A 20,206-nucleotide genomic window follows, 5' to 3' on the forward strand; every position below is an offset into this window, starting at 1 on the left:
TACAGGGGCAGATACAGGTTCTCGCGCGTTTCTGGCCTCAAGGACTTTTAATCATGATGCCATGATTAAGGGTCCTTCAGACCCAAAACACGTAAACACCCTGTATCTGTATTTAATCCTGGGACTTAATAAAGAGGCACCCGCAACTTACTCTCTGCTGCTGAACATCATTTCTTGTTTTGTTGGCTTTTTATTGGCTGTTTTGCACTGCCAGCCTGTCTGTGCGCAAGGGGAGCTGAATGAGGATTTGAGCTGGACATTTGTTTTTCTTCACATTGTGGGATTGGTGCAGTGGAACGAAGCCTTGAATGAATTGGCTATGAATGCAGTCATAGAACGAGGTATCCATGCATCCCACTGGTGTATCCTTTTCCCCAATCCAGTGTCACCCAACCAAGAAGAAGAGGGAAGAAAGTTTCCGGCAGACATTTTTGGTGGCTTATCTCCCCGAGATTGGCTTATCTCCAATGGTAGCAGGTATGTTAAAAACTACCATGCCCAATGGTCTCTTCCCCAACATTCACTGTTGGGGGCAGAGTCAGGAGGGTCCACGGACATTAGATAGTCAACCGATCCTTCAAAATTGGCAAGCTAGGCCAACTTTTATTGGTATGGCCAGTTGACTGCAATCATGGATGTGGTGTCCCATAGGCTAAAAAGGGGCATCGCGCTGGACCTATGGACCATCTGGCATAGTTGCACCAGATCAAAAAATACAACACCGTTTCTTAGGTTGGGTTCACATATATCCGGCACAGTGAACCCAGTATAAAACTCGACACAACTGATGCCAGCATCCATAAGTTTTTAAGCATCCAGCATCAATTATTTCTTAAACGCTTATTAGGGGAATGCAGTAAGATGTGTTCAAAGGGGTACAGTAAGATGTGTTCAAAGGAATCAAACTTAAAGGGGTACTCCACCCCTAGACATCTTATTCCCTATCCAAGGGATAGGGGATAAAATGTTTTTTCGCAGGGGTCCCGCCACTGGGGAACCCCACGATCTTGGCTGCGACACCCCAGACATCCAGTGCACAGAGCGAACGGATGACTGGTGATGCGGGGCGAAGGCTCGTGACGTCTTGGCCATGCCCCCTCAATGCAAGTCTATGGGAGGGGGCGTGACGGCCGTCACGCCCCCTCCCATAGACTTGCATTGAGGGGGCATGGCCGTGATGTCACGAGCGGGACGTGGCCATAAAGTCACGAGCCTCTGGTGCTGAACCCGACGCTCTAAACGAATGCCAGGTGCAGCACGGAGATCGCGGGGGTCCCCAGCCTTTGGATAGGGGATAAGATGTCTAGGGGTGGAGTACCCCTTTAAGTTGAGGGATGAATGTGAACTGTTTCATTTAAATGAATGGGATCAGTTCTAACATCAGTTTCTACAGCGTAGTAGGGAAATGCCACTGGACGAAGGACATATGTGAAGGGGCCTTAATCCGGCACAACAACACTGGGCGTAATGTGAACCCTGCTCTAAACAGTAGTGAGAAGGAAATTAATTAGAAACAAAGAAACATAGAATGTCGGCAGATAAGACCCATTTGGCCCATCTAGTTTGCCCAATATTCTGACACGTTGGCATCTAGACTGGGGGGCATGAGCCTTAATATAGGAAGGGGTGCTAAGATGCTTTGGTGTAGAACAAGGCCAAGGGTACGTCATCGGCAGTCATCAGTCGGTGTATCCTACCCCCAGCCTCAACCGCCTAATATCCCCTAAAGCCTCAACTCCAAACAAAACTGCTGGAAATTTCGCACTAATGGGGATCAATGTCGGTGCCAATTATGTGGTCGTTCTGGGCACTTAATGAGAATTTATGAGGGGAAAAGCGATTAGTGCGGATACATATTCATGAAAAGGAGCAGTGGCGCGGCTGTCAAGACAAATCTCCGCCTGTGACATGAGGCCACACGCCAAGGACACTGCTCCGGGCATCGGCTTCAAGTACAACCCCCACCCTCCTCAATGTTACCGCACAGATAGAGGCGGCATATACCGCGCAGAATGCCAGGCAGGGCGCAACAACATTGGGGGAGATTTATCAAAACCTGTCTAGAGGAAGAGTGGTGCAGTTGCCCATAGCAACCAATCAGACTGCTTCTTTCATTTTCCCCAGGCCTCTTTAATAATGAAAGAAGCAATCTGATTGGTTGCTATGGGCAACTGCACCACTCTTCCTCTGCACAGGTTTTGATAAATCTCCCCCATTATCACGGGGGGGGGGGGGGGAGTAAGAAGTTACAGGGTGACTTTATTATTGGCATTTGTTCACTTTTTTTTAAAAAGATCAAAATGAATATAGCACACTTAAAAATGTGACAGAATATACACCTAAAATGTGCGCCAATTCTTGTTTTTGGTGTTTTTTTTTTTCTTCAAACCCACTCAAATTTTGAAAAAAGGAAATTCATCCAGATTTGAGTGCAGAATTTGAGCTCCTATTAATTTCTAAAATGCTACCAAAAATGTTGAGCTCATTGGTTATGAAAAAAAAATGATCGCAATGTGCGCAATTAAGCCGTTTCCCACGGAAATCAATGGGGAGGTGGTCTGTGTGAACATGGTGCTGTGTGAAAGGTGCCTATGTGCGATGATATCCCCTATATCCCAAGGTTTCCAATCTGTGGACCTCGAGTTGTTGCAAAACTACAACTCCCAGCATGCCCGGACAGCCAAAGGCTGTCCGGGCATGCTGGGAGTTGTAGTTTTGTAACAGCTGGAGGACCACACAGTGCGGAGACCTACGCTCTTTGGGGGAGGTTTATCAAAACATGTGTAGAGGAAAAGTGGTGCAGTTGCCCATAGCAACCAATTAGATTGTCTCTTTCATTTTTAAAAATGAAAGCGAAAGAAGCAATCTGATCCGTTGTTATGGGCAACTGCACCACGGGTTTTGATAAATCTCACCCTGTAGGTTCTTGCCTTCATGGCTGGAGCATAGTTATGTTCTTGCCTCCATGCTGGGAGTTGTAGTTTTGCAACAGCTGGAGGTCCACAGTTTGGAGGCCTAGGCTCTATACGTTCTCGCCTTCTTGGCTGCAGCGGGGAAAGGGGGGGGGGTTACGTTTCACTTTTTGTTACTCTCCCCGACACCTCACACCTCGACCCCCTTCCCTGGTGACTCTTTTAACCCTAAAACTGCGACATTTGTCAGCAAAGAAAGGAAAATATCTGTCAAGGTGTCAGTTCAGTGCTGGAGGGGGGAGGCCTAGGAGCATTGACCGGCCATCCCTGACATCCTAATAGCTGACATTACACTGACCCTCATGGCCCTGTCCTGCTCCCGGCTCCCTCATGGTAAGGCCACTTAGTAGCTATTCGCCAGGCAGCCATTAATCCTGAAAAGTCTCTGCCTCTGACATCACGAAACCTGCGTGATGCAAAACAACCTCAAACGGCGCCAAAGTCTCTATGGTGACCATTCATTCCATATTGATTAGACTTTTGGGCCACTCAGGTCGGCCATCATTCCCCCCTACCCCCCCTGGGGAGTATAAAGCAGTGTTTCCCTACCAGTGTGCCTCCAGCTGTTGCAAAACTACAACCCCAAGCATGCCCAGACAGCCTTCGGCTGTCCGGGCATGCTGGGAATTGTAGTTTTTCAACAGCTCAAGGCACATTGGTCGGGAAACACTGGTATAGGATAACTGTAATGTCCTCTCTATGGGGTGTCTGGGGTCACAGAGGGCAGGGTGCTGGGGGGGCATCAGCGCTAATTTAAGCCACATTCACACAGGGCAGCAACTGTATACACAACCCTGAGAACGGCCGGCGGATTCCTCACATACCTCTGCCTTGTAATGACAGGACTTCAAAACCCAGGAAAATAACCGGCGGACGCAACATGGGAATGACCCAGGTGAGGGCAGCAGGGAGAGGGGATGGCGGTATAAAGGAGAGGGGATGGCGGTATAAAGGAGAGGGGATGGCGGTATAAAGGAGAGGGGATGGCAGTTTAAAGGAGAGGGGATGGCGGTATAAAGGAGAGGGGATGGCGGTATAAAGGAGAGGGGATGGCAGTTTAAAGGAGAGGGGATGGCGGTATAAAGGAGAGGGGATGGCGGTATAAAGGAGAGGGGATGGCGGTATAAAGGAGAGGGGATGGCGGTATAAAGGAGAGGGGATGGCGGTATAAAGGAGAGGGGATGCCGGTATAAAGGAGAGGGGATGTCGGTATAAAGGAGAGGGGATGGCGGTATAAAGGAGAGGGGATGGTGGTATAAAGGAGAGGGGATGGTAGTATAAAGGAGAGGGGATGGTAGTATAAAGGAGAGGGGATGTCGGTATAAAGGAGAGGGGATGGCGGTATAAAGGAGAGGGGATGGTGGTATAAAGGAGAGGGGATGCCAGTATAAAGGAGAGGGGATGTCGGTATAAAGGAGAGGGGATGGCGGTATAAAGGAGAGGGGATGGCAATATAAAGGAGAGGAGATGCCAGTATAAAGGAGAGGGGATGGCGGTATAAAGGAGAGGGGGTGCCAGTATAAAAGAGAGGGGATGGCAGTATAAAGGAGAGGGGATGGCAGTATAAAGGAGAGGGGATGGCAGTATAAAGGAGAGGGGATGTCAGTATAAAAGAGAGGGGATGGCAGTATAAAGGAGAGGGGATGGTAGTATAAAGGAGAGGGGATGGCGGTATAAAGGAGAGGGGATGGCAGTATAAAGGAGAGGGGATGGTAGTATAAAGGAGAGGGGATGGCAGTATAAAGGAGAGGGGATGTCAGTATAAAGGAGAGGGGATGGCAGTATAAAGGAGAGGGGATGTCAGTATAAAGTAGAGGGGGTGCCAGTATAAAGGAGAGGGGATGTCAGTATAAAAGAGAGGGGATGGCAGTATAAAGGAGAGGGGATGGTGGTATAAAGGAGAGGGGATGGCAGCATCTAACCCCAGAGATACAGTAAACACACCGACCGTAGCACAGCCGACAGGGCAAGGCATGTCACTGTCAGTATATATACTCAGTGCTGTACAAACAGCTCAGCAACTTGTTCAATGGCACCGAACACAAAGGCCAACGATTCGGCAGCACACACACAAATGGAAAGTCCTAATATACTCAGCACTGTACAAACATTGTAATGTACACAGTACTGTACACACATACAGGTCCTAATATACTCTACTGTACACACCGGTGCTAATATATTCAGCACTGTACAAACATTAATGTACACAGTACTACAGACACACAGGTCCTAATATACTCTGTACTGTACACATAGGTCCTTATGTACCCAGCACTGTAAGTACATTTCTAATGTACATAGCACTGTACACACAGGTCCTAATATACCCAGTACAGTACACACAGGTCCTAATATACTCCGCAATTTACACACAGGTTCTCATATACCCAGTACTGTACATATAGGTCCTTATATACCCAGCACTGTATACACAGGTCCTTAAATTCCCAGCAGTGTATACACAGGTCCTTATATACCCAGCACTGTACACACAGGTTCTAATATACTCTGCACTCTACACACAGTTACTTATATACCCAGCACTGTAAGTACATTTCTAATGTACATAGTACAGTACACACAGGTACTAATATACTCTGCAATTTACACACAGGTCCTTACATACCCAGCACTGTACACACAGATCCTTATTTACCCAGCACTGTACACACAGGTCCTTATATGTCTAGCACTGTACCCACAGGTCCTTATATACCCAGCACTGTACCCACAGGTCCTTATATACCCAGCACTGTACCAACAGGTCCTTATATACTTAGCACTGTAGACACAGGTTCTAATATACTCTGCAATTTACACACAGGTCCTTATATACCCAGCACTGTACACACAGGTCCTTATATACCCAGCACTGTACACACAGGTCCTTATATACCCAGCACTGTACACACAGGTCCTTATATACCCAGTACTGTACATATAGGTCCTTATATACCCAGCACTGTATACACAGGTCCTTAAATTCCCAGCAGTGTATACACAGGTCCTTATATACCCAGCACTGTACACACAGGTCCTTATATACCCAGCACTGTACACACAGGTTCTAATATACTCTGCACTCTACACACAGTTACTTATATACCCAGCACTGTAAGTACATTTCTAATGTACATAGTACAGTACACACAGGTACTAATATACTCTGCAATTTACACACAGGTCCTTACATACCCAGCACTGTACACAGGTTCTAATATACTCTGCAATTTACACACATGTCCTAATATACCCAGCACTGTACACACAGATCCTTATTTACCCAGCACTGTACACACAGGTCCTTATATGTCTAGCACTGTACCCACAGGTCCTTATATACCCAGCACTGTACCCACAGGTCCTTATATACTCAGCACTGTAGACACAGGTTCTAATATACTCTGCAATTTACACACAGGTCCTTATATACCCAGCACTGTACACACATGTCCTTATATACCCAGCACTGTACACACAGGTCCTTATATACCCAGCACTGTACACACAGGTCCTTATATACCCAGCACTGTACACACAGGTCCTTATATACCCAGCACTGTACACACAGGTCCTTATATACCCAGTACTGTACACACAGGTCCTTATATACCCAGCACTGTACACACAGGTCCTTATACACCCAGTACTGTACACACAGGTCCTTATATACCCAGCACTGTACACACAGGTCCTTATATACCCAGCACTGTACACACTGGTCCTTATATACCCAGCACTGTACACACAGGTCCTTATATACCCAGCACTGTACACACAGGTCCTTATATACCCAGCACTGTACACACAGGTCCTTATATACCCAGCACTGTACAAACTGGTCCTTATATACCCAGCACTGTATACACAGGTCCTTATATACCCAGCACTGTACACACTGGTCCTTATATACCCAGCACTGTACACACTGGTCCTTATATACCCAGCACTGTATACACAGGTCCTTATATACCCAGCACTGTATACACAGGTCTTTATATACCCAGCACTGTACACACATGTCCTTATATACCCAGCACTGTACACACAGGTCCTTATATACCCAGCACTGTACACACAGGTCCTTATATACCCAGCACTGTACACACAGGTCCTTATATACCCAGCACTGTACACACAGGTCCTTATATACCCAGCACTGTACACACAGGTCCTTATATACCCAGCACTGTACACACAGGTCCTTATATACCCAGCACTGTACACACAGGTCCTTATATACCCAGCACTGTACACACATGTCCTTATATACCCAGCACTGTACACACAGGTCTTTATATACCCAGCACTGTACACACATGTCCTTATATACCCAGCACTGTACACACAGGTCTTTATATACCCAGCACTGTACACACATGTCCTAATATACCCAGCACTGTACACACATGTCCTTATATACCCAGCACTGTACACACATGTCCTTATATACCCAGCACTGTATACACAGGTCCTTATATACCCAGTACTGTACACACAGGTCTTTATATACCCAGCACTGTACACACAGGTCTTTATATACCCAGCACTGTACACACAGGTCCTTATATACCCAGCACTGTACATACAGGTCCTTATATACCCAGCACTGTATACACAGGTCCTTATATACCCAGCACTGTACACACAGGTCCTTATATACCCAGCACTGTATACACAGGTCCTTATATACCCAGCACTGTACACACAGGTCCTTATATACCCAGCACTGTACACACAGGTCCTTATATACCCAGCACTTTATACACAGGTCCTTATATACCCAGCACTGTACCCACAGGTCCTTATATACCCAGCACTGTACACACAGGTCCTTATATACCCAGCACTGTACACACAGGTCCTTATATACCCAGTACTGTACACACAGGTCCTTATATACCCAGCACTGTACCCACAGGTCCTTATATACCCAGCACTGTATACAGGTCCTTATATACCCAGCACTGTACACACAGGTCCTTATATACCCAGCACTGTACACACAGGTCCTTATATACCCAGTACTGTATACAGAGGTCCTTATATACCCAGCACTGAGTACAGGTCCTTATATACCCAGCACTGTACACACAGGTCCTTATATACCCAGCACTGTACACACAGGTCCTTAAATACCCAGCACTGTACACACAGGTCCTTATATACCCAGTACTGTACACACAGGTCCTTATATACCCAGCACTGTACACACAGGTCCTTATATACCCAGCACTGTATACAGGTCCTTATATACCCAGCACTGTATACAGGTCCTTATATACCCAGCACTGTATACAGAGGTCCTTATATACCCAGCACTGTATACAGGTCCTTATATACCCAGCACTGTATACAGGTCCTTATATACCCAGCACTGTACCCACAGGTCCTTATATACCCAGCACTGTACACACAGGTCCTTATATACCCAGCACTGTATACAGGTCCTTATATACCCAGCACTGTATACAGGTCCTTATATACCCAGTACTGTATACACAGGTTCATGAGCCGATTCTTTCCCAGCAGCAGCCAGGACACATGTACAGTACAATGAACTCCAGCAATGTACTAGACTAGCATGGACCCCCCACATCTGCAGAGGGCCCCAGCTCCCCCACATCTGCAGAGGACCCCAGCTCCCCCACATCTGCAGAGGGCCCCTGCTCCCCACATCTGCAGAGGGCCCCAGCTCCCCCACATCTGCAGAGGGCCCCTGCTCCCCCACATCTGCAGAGGGCCCCAGCTCCCCCACATCTGCAGAGGGCCCCTGCTCCCCCACATCTGCAGAGGGCCCCAGTTCCCCCACATCTGCAGAGGGCCCCAGCTCCCCCACATCTGCAGAGGGCCCCAGCTCCCCCACATCTGCAGAGGGCCCCAGCTCCCCCACATCTGCAGAGGGCCCCTGCTCCCCCACATCTGCAGAGGGCCCCTGCTCCCCCACATCTGCAGAGGGCCCCTGCTCCCCCACATCTGCAGAGGGCCCCTGCTCCCCCACATCTGCAGAGGGCCCCAGCTCCCCCACATCTGCAGAGGGCCCCTGCTCCCCCACATCTGCAGAGGGCCCCAGCTCCCCCACATCTGCAGAGGGCCCCTGCTCCCCCACATCTGCAGAGGGCCCCTGCTCCCCCTCTATCCCAAATCCAAACAAACTTCAATACAAGAAGACGTTACTAAAGTGGCACCAAGAAGATGAGGCAGGACCTTCCGGGCGCACAGACCCTGCACCCCGGGCATCTGCTCTCCCGGGAAAAGTTTCGTCCCGGATCCGGCTGCTGATTTGCACATCGGGGGCTCCGGAGTTTGCACATGAGGGGCCCCGGGTCTGCACATGAGGGGATCCCCGGGTCTGCACATGAGGGGCCCCGGGTCTGCACATGAGGGGCCCCGGGTCTGCACATGAGGGGATCCCCGGGTCTGCACATGAGGGGATCCCCGGGTCTGCACATGAGGGGCCCCGGGTCTGCACATGAGGGGCCCCCGGGTCTGCACATGAGGGGCCCCCGGGTCTGCACATGAGGGGATCCCCGGGTCTGCACATGAGGGGCCCCGGGTCTGCACATGGCTTACCTAGCGCCGGGTAGATGAGCAGAGCTGCCACAATCCACAGGAAGCTCCGACATAGAAACCGCATCTTCTGCTCCCGGAGCCGCAGTAATCCAGATCCCCGGGATACGGTGCTCAGTGTACAGAGATGATGAGGAGGAGGATGATGGGGGTGATGGTCACTCAGTCACTTCCTCCTCTGCCCCATCCATGCAGGGTCCAGGTCCGGTGCCCACTCAGCACTGAGTCCTGCTCTCCATAGACCTGGCTGCAGTTGAGCCTTCAGAGCTGACACTCACTGTCCCCTTGTGCAGGATCATGAGCGCTGCAGCCTCTCCTCCAGCCGCACACACACAGTGACTGCCCTCTCCTCCAGCCGCACACACACAGTGACTGCCCTCTCCTCCAGCCGCACACACACAGTGACTGCCCTCTCCTCCAGCCGCACACACACAGTGACTGCCCTCTCCTCCAGCCGCACACACACAGTGACTGCCCTCTCCTCCAGCCGCACACACACAGTGACTGCCCTCTCCTCCAGCCGCACACACACAGTGACTGCCCTCTCCTCCAGCCGCACACACACAGTGACTGCCCTCTCCTCCAGCCGCACACACACAGTGACTCCCCTCACCCAGAGCCCAGCAATCCCCTCACCATTGTGTCAGGGAGCCCTCCTCCTCCTCCCTGCATGGATTTAAAGGCACAGGCACCTGCAGCCTCAGCAGTCAGCACTCATTCTGCTCCACGCCAGGGCTGGGTGTTGTTTCATTCAATCATTTATTCATTCCACGGATTTGGTCACTTTTATTTATGTTGCATTTGCTGTCACTTCTATCTGCACTCTGGGCAGCAGAGCTTGCACTCTAATCGGTTACATTAGTTAGGAAATCCATTATTTCCTGTTATTACAGCACTGCTGCACGCTATATAACTGTTTCCCAACCAGGGTGCTTCCAGCTGTTGCAAAACTACAATTCCCAGCATGCCCGGACAGCCTTCGGCTGTCCGGGCATGCTGGGAGTTGTAGTTTTGCACTAGTACGATTCTGCTGCATGCATTGCACACAATATAGTATTGTTTCCCAACCAGGGTGCCCCCAGCTGTTGCAAAACTACAATTCCAAGCATGCCCAGACAACCTAAGGCTGTCCGGGCATGCTGGGAGTTGTAGTTTTGCATCAGGAAGTCTATTATCTGTTATTACAGCACAGATAAAATTTTACTGCACACAATATAGTATTGTTTCCCAACCAGGGTGCCCCCAGCTGTTGCAAAACTACAATTCCAAGCATGGCCAGAAAGCCGAATGCTGTCCAGGCATGCTGGGAGTTGTAGTTTTGCATCAGGAAATCTATTATTATCTGTTATTACAGCACTGGTAAGATTCTCCTGCACACAATATAGTATTGTTTCCCAACCAGGGTGCCCCCAGCTGTTTCAAAACTACAACTCCCATCCAGTCTAGTCCAGTGTTTTCCGACAAAGTTGCATCCAGCTTTTGCAAAACTACAACTCCCAGACAGTCTAGATCAGTGATTCCCAACCAGGGTGCCCCCAGCTGTTTCAAAACTACAATTCCCAGCATGCCCAGACTGAATTTGGCTGTCTGGCCATGCTGGGAGTTGTAGTTTTGCATAATGAAATCTATGATCTGTTATTACAGCATTGTTGGGATTGAAATTCTACTGCACACTCTATATCATTATTTTCCAACCAGTGTGCCTCCAGCTGTTGCAAAACTACAACTCCTAGCATGCTTTGAAAGCAAAGGCTGGTTGAGAAACACTCATGGTCTGACGATTGTACATTAAATTAGACTTGTAAACCTGTATATTGGATGGATATAAACATACATTTTTCATTAAAGTTTGCGCAGCTCTTCTATTACAACGTATCTGGTGCTGCATGCAGATTCTGATGGAGCCGTGCATTGACTGCAGTAGTAAAAGCGACATCTACAGGGAATATGGGGTATTACATATACTACAACTGGTAGATGGGGGTTCTGATCAGATCTGGGGGGGCTCATTAATAAAGTCTGCTTATATAATTCAATAGATATGTGTGAATTGTGAGATACAGACGTCATAATACATTTACTGACAAATTATACTGACATCTAAAAAGAAGCAAAAACTGGAATAGTGTTCCCCAATCATAGAGTTGAGAGCAGAGAGGAGATAGAGAGGACTGTGCAGCTGTAACTGTAGGGTCACATACTTCTCTATATGATCATAGAGATGAGTGGAGGGAGGGGATAGAGAGGACTGTGCAGCAGGAACTGTAGGGTCACATAGTTCTCTATATGATCATAGAGTTGAGAGCAGAGAGGAGATAGAGAGGACTGTGCAGCTGTAACTGTAGGGTCACATACTTCTCTATATGATCATAGAGATGAGTGCAGGGAGGGGATAGAGAGGACTGTGCAGCTGTAACTATAGGGCCCCACAGTTTTCTATATGATCTTAGAGATGAGTGCAGGGAGGGGATAGAGAGGTCTGTGCAGCTGTAACTGTTGGGTCACATAGTTCTCTATATGATCATAGAGATGAGTGCAGAGAGTTGATAGAGAGGACTGTGCAGCTGTAGCTATAGGGCCCCACAGTTTTCTATATGATCTTAGAGATGATTGCAGGGAGGGGATAGAGAGGACTGTGCAGCTGTAACTATAGGGCCCCACAGTTTTCTATATGATCTTAGAGATGAGTGCAGGGAGGGGATAGAGAGGTCTGTGCAGCTGTAACTGTAGGGTCACATAGTTCTCTATATGATCATAGAGATGAGTGCAGAGAGTTGATAGAGAGGACTGTGCAGCTGTAGCTATAGGGCCACACAGTTCTCCCTATGATTGGCCAGAGAGGACTGAAATACCCAATGTAATAAAATGTTATGCAATGGGGATGGCAGTCATTGGCAGAGAGCTATATGTAATCATTTCAGGTCACTTTTCAGCAGAGATTTAGGTTAGATACAGTTAGAATTAATCAGGACACAATGAAAATCATAGTGTGAACTATAATATTACAGGTTATGGATACTAGATTTATGGGGATAGATTGATCCAGGGATTTATTCCGATTGCCATATTGGGGTCGGGAAGGAACAGAATGCATCAAGCACTATCCGGGATCTACAGAATGCATCAAACACTATCCGGGATCACCAAAATGTACCAAACACTATCCGAGATCTACAGAATGCATCAAACACTATCCGGGATCACCAAAATGTACCAAACACTATCCGAGATCTACAGAATGCATCAAACACTATCCGGGATCTACAGAATGCATCAAACACCATCCGGGATCTACAGAATACACCAAACACTATCCGGGATCACCAGAATGTACCAAACAATATACAGAATTTCCAGACTGCACCAAACGCTATCCGGGATCTAGAGAATGTACCAAACACTATCCGGGATCACCAGAATATACCAAACACTATTTGGGATCTCCAGAATGCACCAAACACTATCCGGGATCTACAGAATCTACCAAACACTATCCGAAATCTCCAAAATGCACCAAACACTATTCGGGATCTCCAGAATGCACCAAACACTATTCGGGATCTCCAGAATGCACCAAACACTATTCGGGATCTACAGAATGCACCAAACACTATCCGGGATCTACAGAATGCACCAAACACTATTCAGGATCTCCAGAATGCACCAAACACTATCCGAAATCTCCAGAATGCACCAAACACTATTCGGGATCTACAGAATGCACCCAACACTATCCAGGTTCTACAGAATGTACCAAACATTATCCGTGACCTACAGAATACACCAAACACTATCCGGGATCTCCAGAATGTACCAAACACTATCTGGGATCTACAGAATACAGCAAACACTATCCGTGACCTACAGAATACACCAAACACTATCCGGGATCTCCAGAATGTACCAAACATTATCTGGGATCTAGAGAATACACCAAACACAATACGGAATCTCCAGAATGCACCAAACACTATTTGGGATCTCCAGAATGCACCAAACACTATCCGGGATCTAGAGAATCTTCCAAACACTATCCAGGATCTCCAGAATGCACCAAACACTATCCAGGATCTCCAGAATGCACCAAACACTATCCAGGATCTCCAGAAATCACCAAGCACTATTCGGGATCTACAGAATGCACCAAACACTATCTGGGATCTACAAAATGCACCAAACACTATCCGGGATCTCCAGAATGCACCAAACACTATCCGGGATCTCCAGAATGCACCAAACACTATCCGGGATCTACAGAATGCACCAAACACTATCCGGGATCTAGAGAATGCACAAAACACTATCTGGGATCTAGAGAATGCACCAAACACTATCTGGGATCTCCAGAATACACCAAACACTATCCGGGATCTCCAGAATGTACCAAACACTATCTGGGGTCTAGAGAATGCACCAAACACTATCCAGGATCTCCAGAATGTACCAAACACTATCCGGGATCACCAGAATATAGCAAACACTATCCAGGATCACCAGAATGCACCAAACACTATCTGGGTTCTAGAGAATCTACCAAACACTATCCAGGATCTACAGAATACACCGAACACTATCCAGGATCTACAGAATGCCCAAAACACTATCTGGGATCTACAGAATACACCAAACAATATACAGAATACACCAAACACTATCCGGGATCTACAGAATACACCAAACACTATCTAGGATCACCAGAATACACCGTACACTATCCGGAATCACCAGAATGCACCAAACACTATCCGGGATCTACAGAATACACCAAACACTATCCTGGATCTACAGAATACACCGTACACTATCCTGGATCTACAGAATGCACCAAACACTATCCGGGATCTACAGAATACACCAAACACTATCCTGGATCTACAGAATACACCGTACACTATCCTGGATCTACAGAATACACCGTACACTATCCTGGATCTACAGAATGCACCAAACACTATCCGGGATCTACAGAATACACCAAACACTATCCTGGATCTACAGAATACACCGTACACTATCCGGAATCACCAGAATGTACCAAACACTATCCTGGATCTACAGAATACACCGTACACTATCCTGGATCTACAGAATACACCAAACACTATCCTGGATCTACAGAATACACTGTACACTATCCTGGATCTACAGAATACACCGTACACTATCCTGGATCTACAGAATACACCGTACACTATCCGGAATCACCAGAATGCACCAAACACTATCCTGGATCTACAGAATACACCGTACACTATCCTGGATCTACAGAATACACCGTACACTATCCTGGATCTACAGAATGCACCAAACACTATCCGGGATCTACAGAATACACCGTACACTATCCTGGATCTACAGAATGCACCAAACACTATCCTGGATCTACAGAATACACCGTACACTATCCTGGATCACCAGAATGCACCAAACACTATCCTGGATCACCAGAATGCACCAAACACTATCCGGGATCACCAGAATGCACCAAACACTATCCGGGATCTCCAGAATGCACCAAACACTATCCGGGATCTACAGAATACACCGTACACTATCCGGAATCACCAGAATGCACCAAACACTATCCTGGATCTACAGAATACACCGTACACTATCCTGGATCTACAGAATACACCGTACACTATCCTGGATCTACAGAATGCACCAAACACTATCCGGGATCTACAGAATACACCGTACACTATCCTGGATCACCAGAATGCACCAAACACTATCCGGAATCTACAGAATGCATCAAACACTATCCGGGATCACCAAAATGTACCAAACACTATCCTGGATCTACAGAATACACCGTACACTATCCTGGATCTACAGAATACACCAAACACTATCCTGGATCTACAGAATACACTGTACACTATCCTGGATCTACAGAATACACCGTACACTATCCTGGATCTACAGAATACACCGTACACTATCCGGAATCACCAGAATGCACCAAACACTATCCTGGATCTACAGAATACACCGTACACTATCCTGGATCTACAGAATACACCGTACACTATCCTGGATCTACAGAATACACCGTACACTATCCTGGATCTACAGAATGCACCAAACACTATCCGGGATCTACAGAATACACCGTACACTATCCTGGATCTACAGAATGCACCAAACACTATCCTGGATCTACAGAATACACCGTACACTATCCTGGATCACCAGAATGCACCAAACACTATCCTGGATCACCAGAATGCACCAAACACTATCCGGGATCACCAGAATGCACCAAACACTATCCGGGATCTCCAGAATGCACCAAACACTATCCGGGATCTACAGAATACACCGTACACTATCCGGAATCACCAGAATGCACCAAACACTATCCTGGATCTACAGAATACACCGTACACTATCCTGGATCTACAGAATACACCGTACACTATCCTGGATCTACAGAATGCACCAAACACTATCCGGGATCTACAGAATACACCGTACACTATCCTGGATCACCAGAATGCACCAAACACTATCCGGAATCTACAGAATACACCGTACACTATCCTGGATCACCAGAATGCACCAAACACTATCCTGGATCACCAGAATGCACCAAACACTATCCGGGATCACCAGAATGCACCAAACACTATCCGGGATCTCCAGAATGCACCAAACACTATCCGGGATCTCCAGAATGCTGTGTGAGATCCCATATGAGCTCAGTCATGGCGGCCATTAGCGGTGGTCACCCTGCGGTTCATCATGAGAAGATGTTTCAGGAATGGTGTCATATACTGTAATTTTCTTCCCTGATATTTGTGACCTCTTCCTCCTCTGATCCTCAGAATCTGTGACACCTTAGGGCCCAATATCCTTATTACCACCTGACATCCCCAGGGGCCAATTGCTTTCTTCTCCTTTTTATTTTTAATGAGCAATCGGGCGGTAAGACGTGTTTGTTCCTTCAGGTGTAAATTGGCGAAATGTTTATCCACATCTCCAGCTGGGACCTCTGACCCCCGACCAACCAACATGTAGAACGGGCTGGGGGGGCAATTATATTCATCATCATTTTATCCGCCTGATCCTCAGCAACTACCCCATACTGATCGCCCCATATTTACAATCAAGGAAACGGTGAGGCTGTGTTCACATGTTGCGGTGCAGCAACTTATTATCGTGTGCGTTTTTGCCGCGAATGACTGAGTCACAATAGAAAAATTGTGCATTTTAGGGCAATATACTTAATTAGCATAATCATGGTAAAACACCATTTCTACTGTGCTTTTGGCAAAACGGCATTGGCAGTAATGACAGTTTCCCTTTAAGCTTAGATACATGGCTCAGCAGCACGGTATTGCAAACAAAGGGCTTGGATACTCCGAGTTCAGTAAATGGTTTCCCATTTTATAGGATGAAGTACACTGGCTTAGCAGACAGTATCACATATCACAGGCTTAGATACACACAGCTCAGCACCACAGTATCACAAATTATAGACTTAGATTCATAAGCTCTGCAGACGGTGTCCAAAATGATCATATTAGATACACTGGCTAGGCAGCACAAAAGCAAATGACAGGCTTAGATACACTGGCTAAGCTTAGCTAATAGTGTCAGTGTCATAGTATCACAAATAAGAAGCTTAGATACAATGGCTAAGCTTAGATAATAGTGTCAGTGGCATAGTATCACAAATGACAGGCTTAGATACACTGGTTTAAGTAAGATACAGTGGGGCAAAAAAAAAGTATTTAGTCGGCCACCAATTGTACAAGTTCTCCCCCTTATAAAGATGATAGAGGCTGTAATTGTCATCATAGGTTATAACCTCAACTATGAGACAGAATGAGAAAAATCCATAAAATCACATTGTCTGATTTTTAAAGAATTTATTTGCAAATTATGGTGGAAAATAAGTATTTGGTCACCTACAAACAAGCAAGATTTCTGTCTCTCACAGACCTGTAACTTCTTCTTTAAGAGTCTCCTCTGTCCTCCACTCGTTACCTGTATTAATGGCTCCTGTTTGAACTTGTTATCAGTATAAAAGACACCTGTCCACAACCTCAAACAGTCACACTACAAACTCCACTGTGGCAGAGACCAAAGAGCTGTCGAAGGACACCAGAAACAAAATTGTAGACCTGCACCAGGCTGGGAAGACTGAATCTGCAATAGGCAAGCAGCTTGGTGTGAAGAAATCAACTGTAGGAGCAATTATTAGAAAGTGGAAGACATACAAGACCACTGATAATCTCCCTCAATCTGGGGCTCCAAGCAAGATCTTACCCTGTGGTGTCAAAATGATCACAAGAACGGTGAGCAAAAATCCCAGAACCACATGGGGGGACCTAGTGAATGACCTGCAGAGAGCTGGGACCAAAGTAACAAAGTAACCATCAGTAACACACTACGTCGCCAGGGACTCAAATCATGCAGTGCCAGACGTGTCCCCCTGCTTAAGCCAGTACATGTCCGGGTCCGTCTGAAGTTTTGCTAGAGAGCATTTGGATGATCCAGAAGAGGATTGGGAGAATGTCATATGGTCAGATGAAACCAAAGTAGAACTATTTGGTAAAAACTCAACTCGTCGTGTTTGGAGGAGAAAGAATGCTGAGTTGCATCCAAAGAACACCATACCTACTGTGAAGCATGGGGGTGGAAACATCATGCTTTGGGGCTGTTCTTCTGCCAAGGGACCAGGAAGACTGATCCATGGGACTGATCCGGAAAGAATGAATGGGGCCATGTATCAAGAGATTTTAAGTGAAAACCTCCTTCCATCAGCAAGGCATTGGGGATGAAACATGGCTGGGTCTTTCAGCATGACCCCAACACACACCCGGGTAATGAGTGGCGTCATAAGAAGCATTTCAAGGTCCTGTAGTGGCCTAGCCAGTCTCCAGATCTAAACCCCATAGAAAACCTTTGGAGGGAGTTGAAAGTCTGTGTTGCCAAGCGACAGAACCAAAACATCACTGCTCTAGAGGAGATCTGCATGGAGGAATGGGCCAAAATACCAGCAACAGTGTGTGAAAACCTTGTGAAGACTTACAGAAAACCTTTGACCTCTATCATCGCCAACAAAGGGGATATAACAAAGTATTGAGATGAACTTTTGTTATTGACCAAATACTTATTTTCCACTATCATTTGCAAATAAATTCTTTATAAATAAGACAATGTGATCTTATGGATTTTTTTTTCTCATTCTGTCTCTCATAGTTGAGGTTATAACCTATTATGGAAATTACAGCCTCTCATCTTTTTAAGTGGGAGAACTTGTACAATTGGTGGCTGACTAAATACTTTTTTGCCCCAGTGTAATAGTGTCAGTGACATAGTATCACCAAATGACAGGTTTAGATACATAGACAGTATAACACTTGATCTGTATTTCCCATCCAGGGTGCCTCCAGCTGTTGCAAAACTACAACCCCCAGCATGTCTGGACAGCCTTAAACTGAAGGCACCCTGGTTGGGAAACATTGCACTAGATCAGTAGCCAAAATGATCATATTAGATACACTGGCTAATACTGTCAGCAGCATAGTATCACAAATGACAGGCTTAGATACACTCAGCAGACAGTATCACACTAGATCAGTGTTTTCCAAGTAGGGTGCCTCCAGCGGTTGCAAAACTACAGCATGCTGTACCAAGCACCCTGCTTGGTAAACAATGCACTAGGCATTTCTGGATGCAGCCCTTAATACTGTATATATTATTATAGAGCACGGCTATATACAGCGCTGTGTCCACACGTAACCGGTGCTAATACCCCGCGGGGGTCCGTTTGTTCGCTGCTTGTAACTTTACTTTCCTTTGATTTGAATGTTTCCTGGTCAAACACCATCTCGAAAAACAATGAACTCTAAAAACCACGGCAGCCCGCGCCCCTACCCCCTCACCGCACACAGCTGTCCCGACGTCCCTGTTTGGTTTGCAAATATTTAGACTGGAAAAAAAAGGGGAAAAAAAAAAGTATTTTGTCTGAGAAAAGCTGGAATGTGATCATACGAAATAACATTTATAATAATCCAGGATATCGGACAATCTGTCCCTTCTCCTCCAAAAATATAAACCTTTTCCATAGATGAAAGTCATCAAAAATTCTATCCAGCCTAAACTTTCTAGTGACAGCTAATATGGCCACCATTATGGCTCCTACACGTTTCCCCACCTCGTGATGTATTGTGCAGCTGCAGGTAGATTTGTCTTCAGGTGTCAGGGAGAGCTGAGTGACCATATAATGGCAGCCATATTGATCATCACCCAACTTTCCAAAGAACAGACATCACTAAAAGGATTCTGAAGGCAAGAAGATTGATGACATGATGCTGCCCCCACCATGATCACTGTAGGGATGGTATTGGGCAGGTGATGGGTAGTGCCTGGTTTCCCCCAGACATGATGCTGCCCCCACCATGATCACTGTAGGGATGGTATTGGGCAGGTGATGGGCAGTGCCTGGTTTCCTACAGACATGATGCTGCCCCCACCATGATCACTGTAGGGATGGTATTGGGCAGGTGATAGGCAGTGCCTGGTTTCCTACAGACATGATGCTGCCCCCACCATGATCACTGTAGGGATGGTATTGGGCAGGTGATGGGCAGTGCCTGGTTTCCTACAGACATGATGCTGCCCCCACCATGATCACTGTAGGGATG

The 20,206-nt window shown here is 46.8% G+C and overlaps 1 protein-coding gene across 3 annotated transcripts in view; it reads right to left on the reverse strand.

Annotated features, from left to right (window-relative positions):
* The window catches only part of ROBO3 (roundabout guidance receptor 3), a 371,292-nt gene that overhangs the window by 147,186 nt on the left and 203,900 nt on the right, over positions 1-20,206 (reverse strand). The window contains exon 1 of one of the 3 annotated variants that reach the window (XM_056544123.1): positions 9,549-10,011. The exons of the other annotated variants lie outside the window; for them this stretch is intronic. Coding sequence (XP_056400098.1) covers positions 9,549-9,612 — 64 coding nt within the window. The 5' untranslated portion in view covers positions 9,613-10,011. Of the gene's footprint in view, positions 1-9,548; positions 10,012-20,206 lie in introns of those variants that run through there. 3 annotated transcript variants of the gene reach the window in all.

This window comes from Hyla sarda, chromosome 10, assembly GCF_029499605.1.
Source record: "Hyla sarda isolate aHylSar1 chromosome 10, aHylSar1.hap1, whole genome shotgun sequence".
Classification (NCBI taxonomy): Eukaryota; Metazoa; Chordata; class Amphibia; order Anura; family Hylidae; genus Hyla; species Hyla sarda.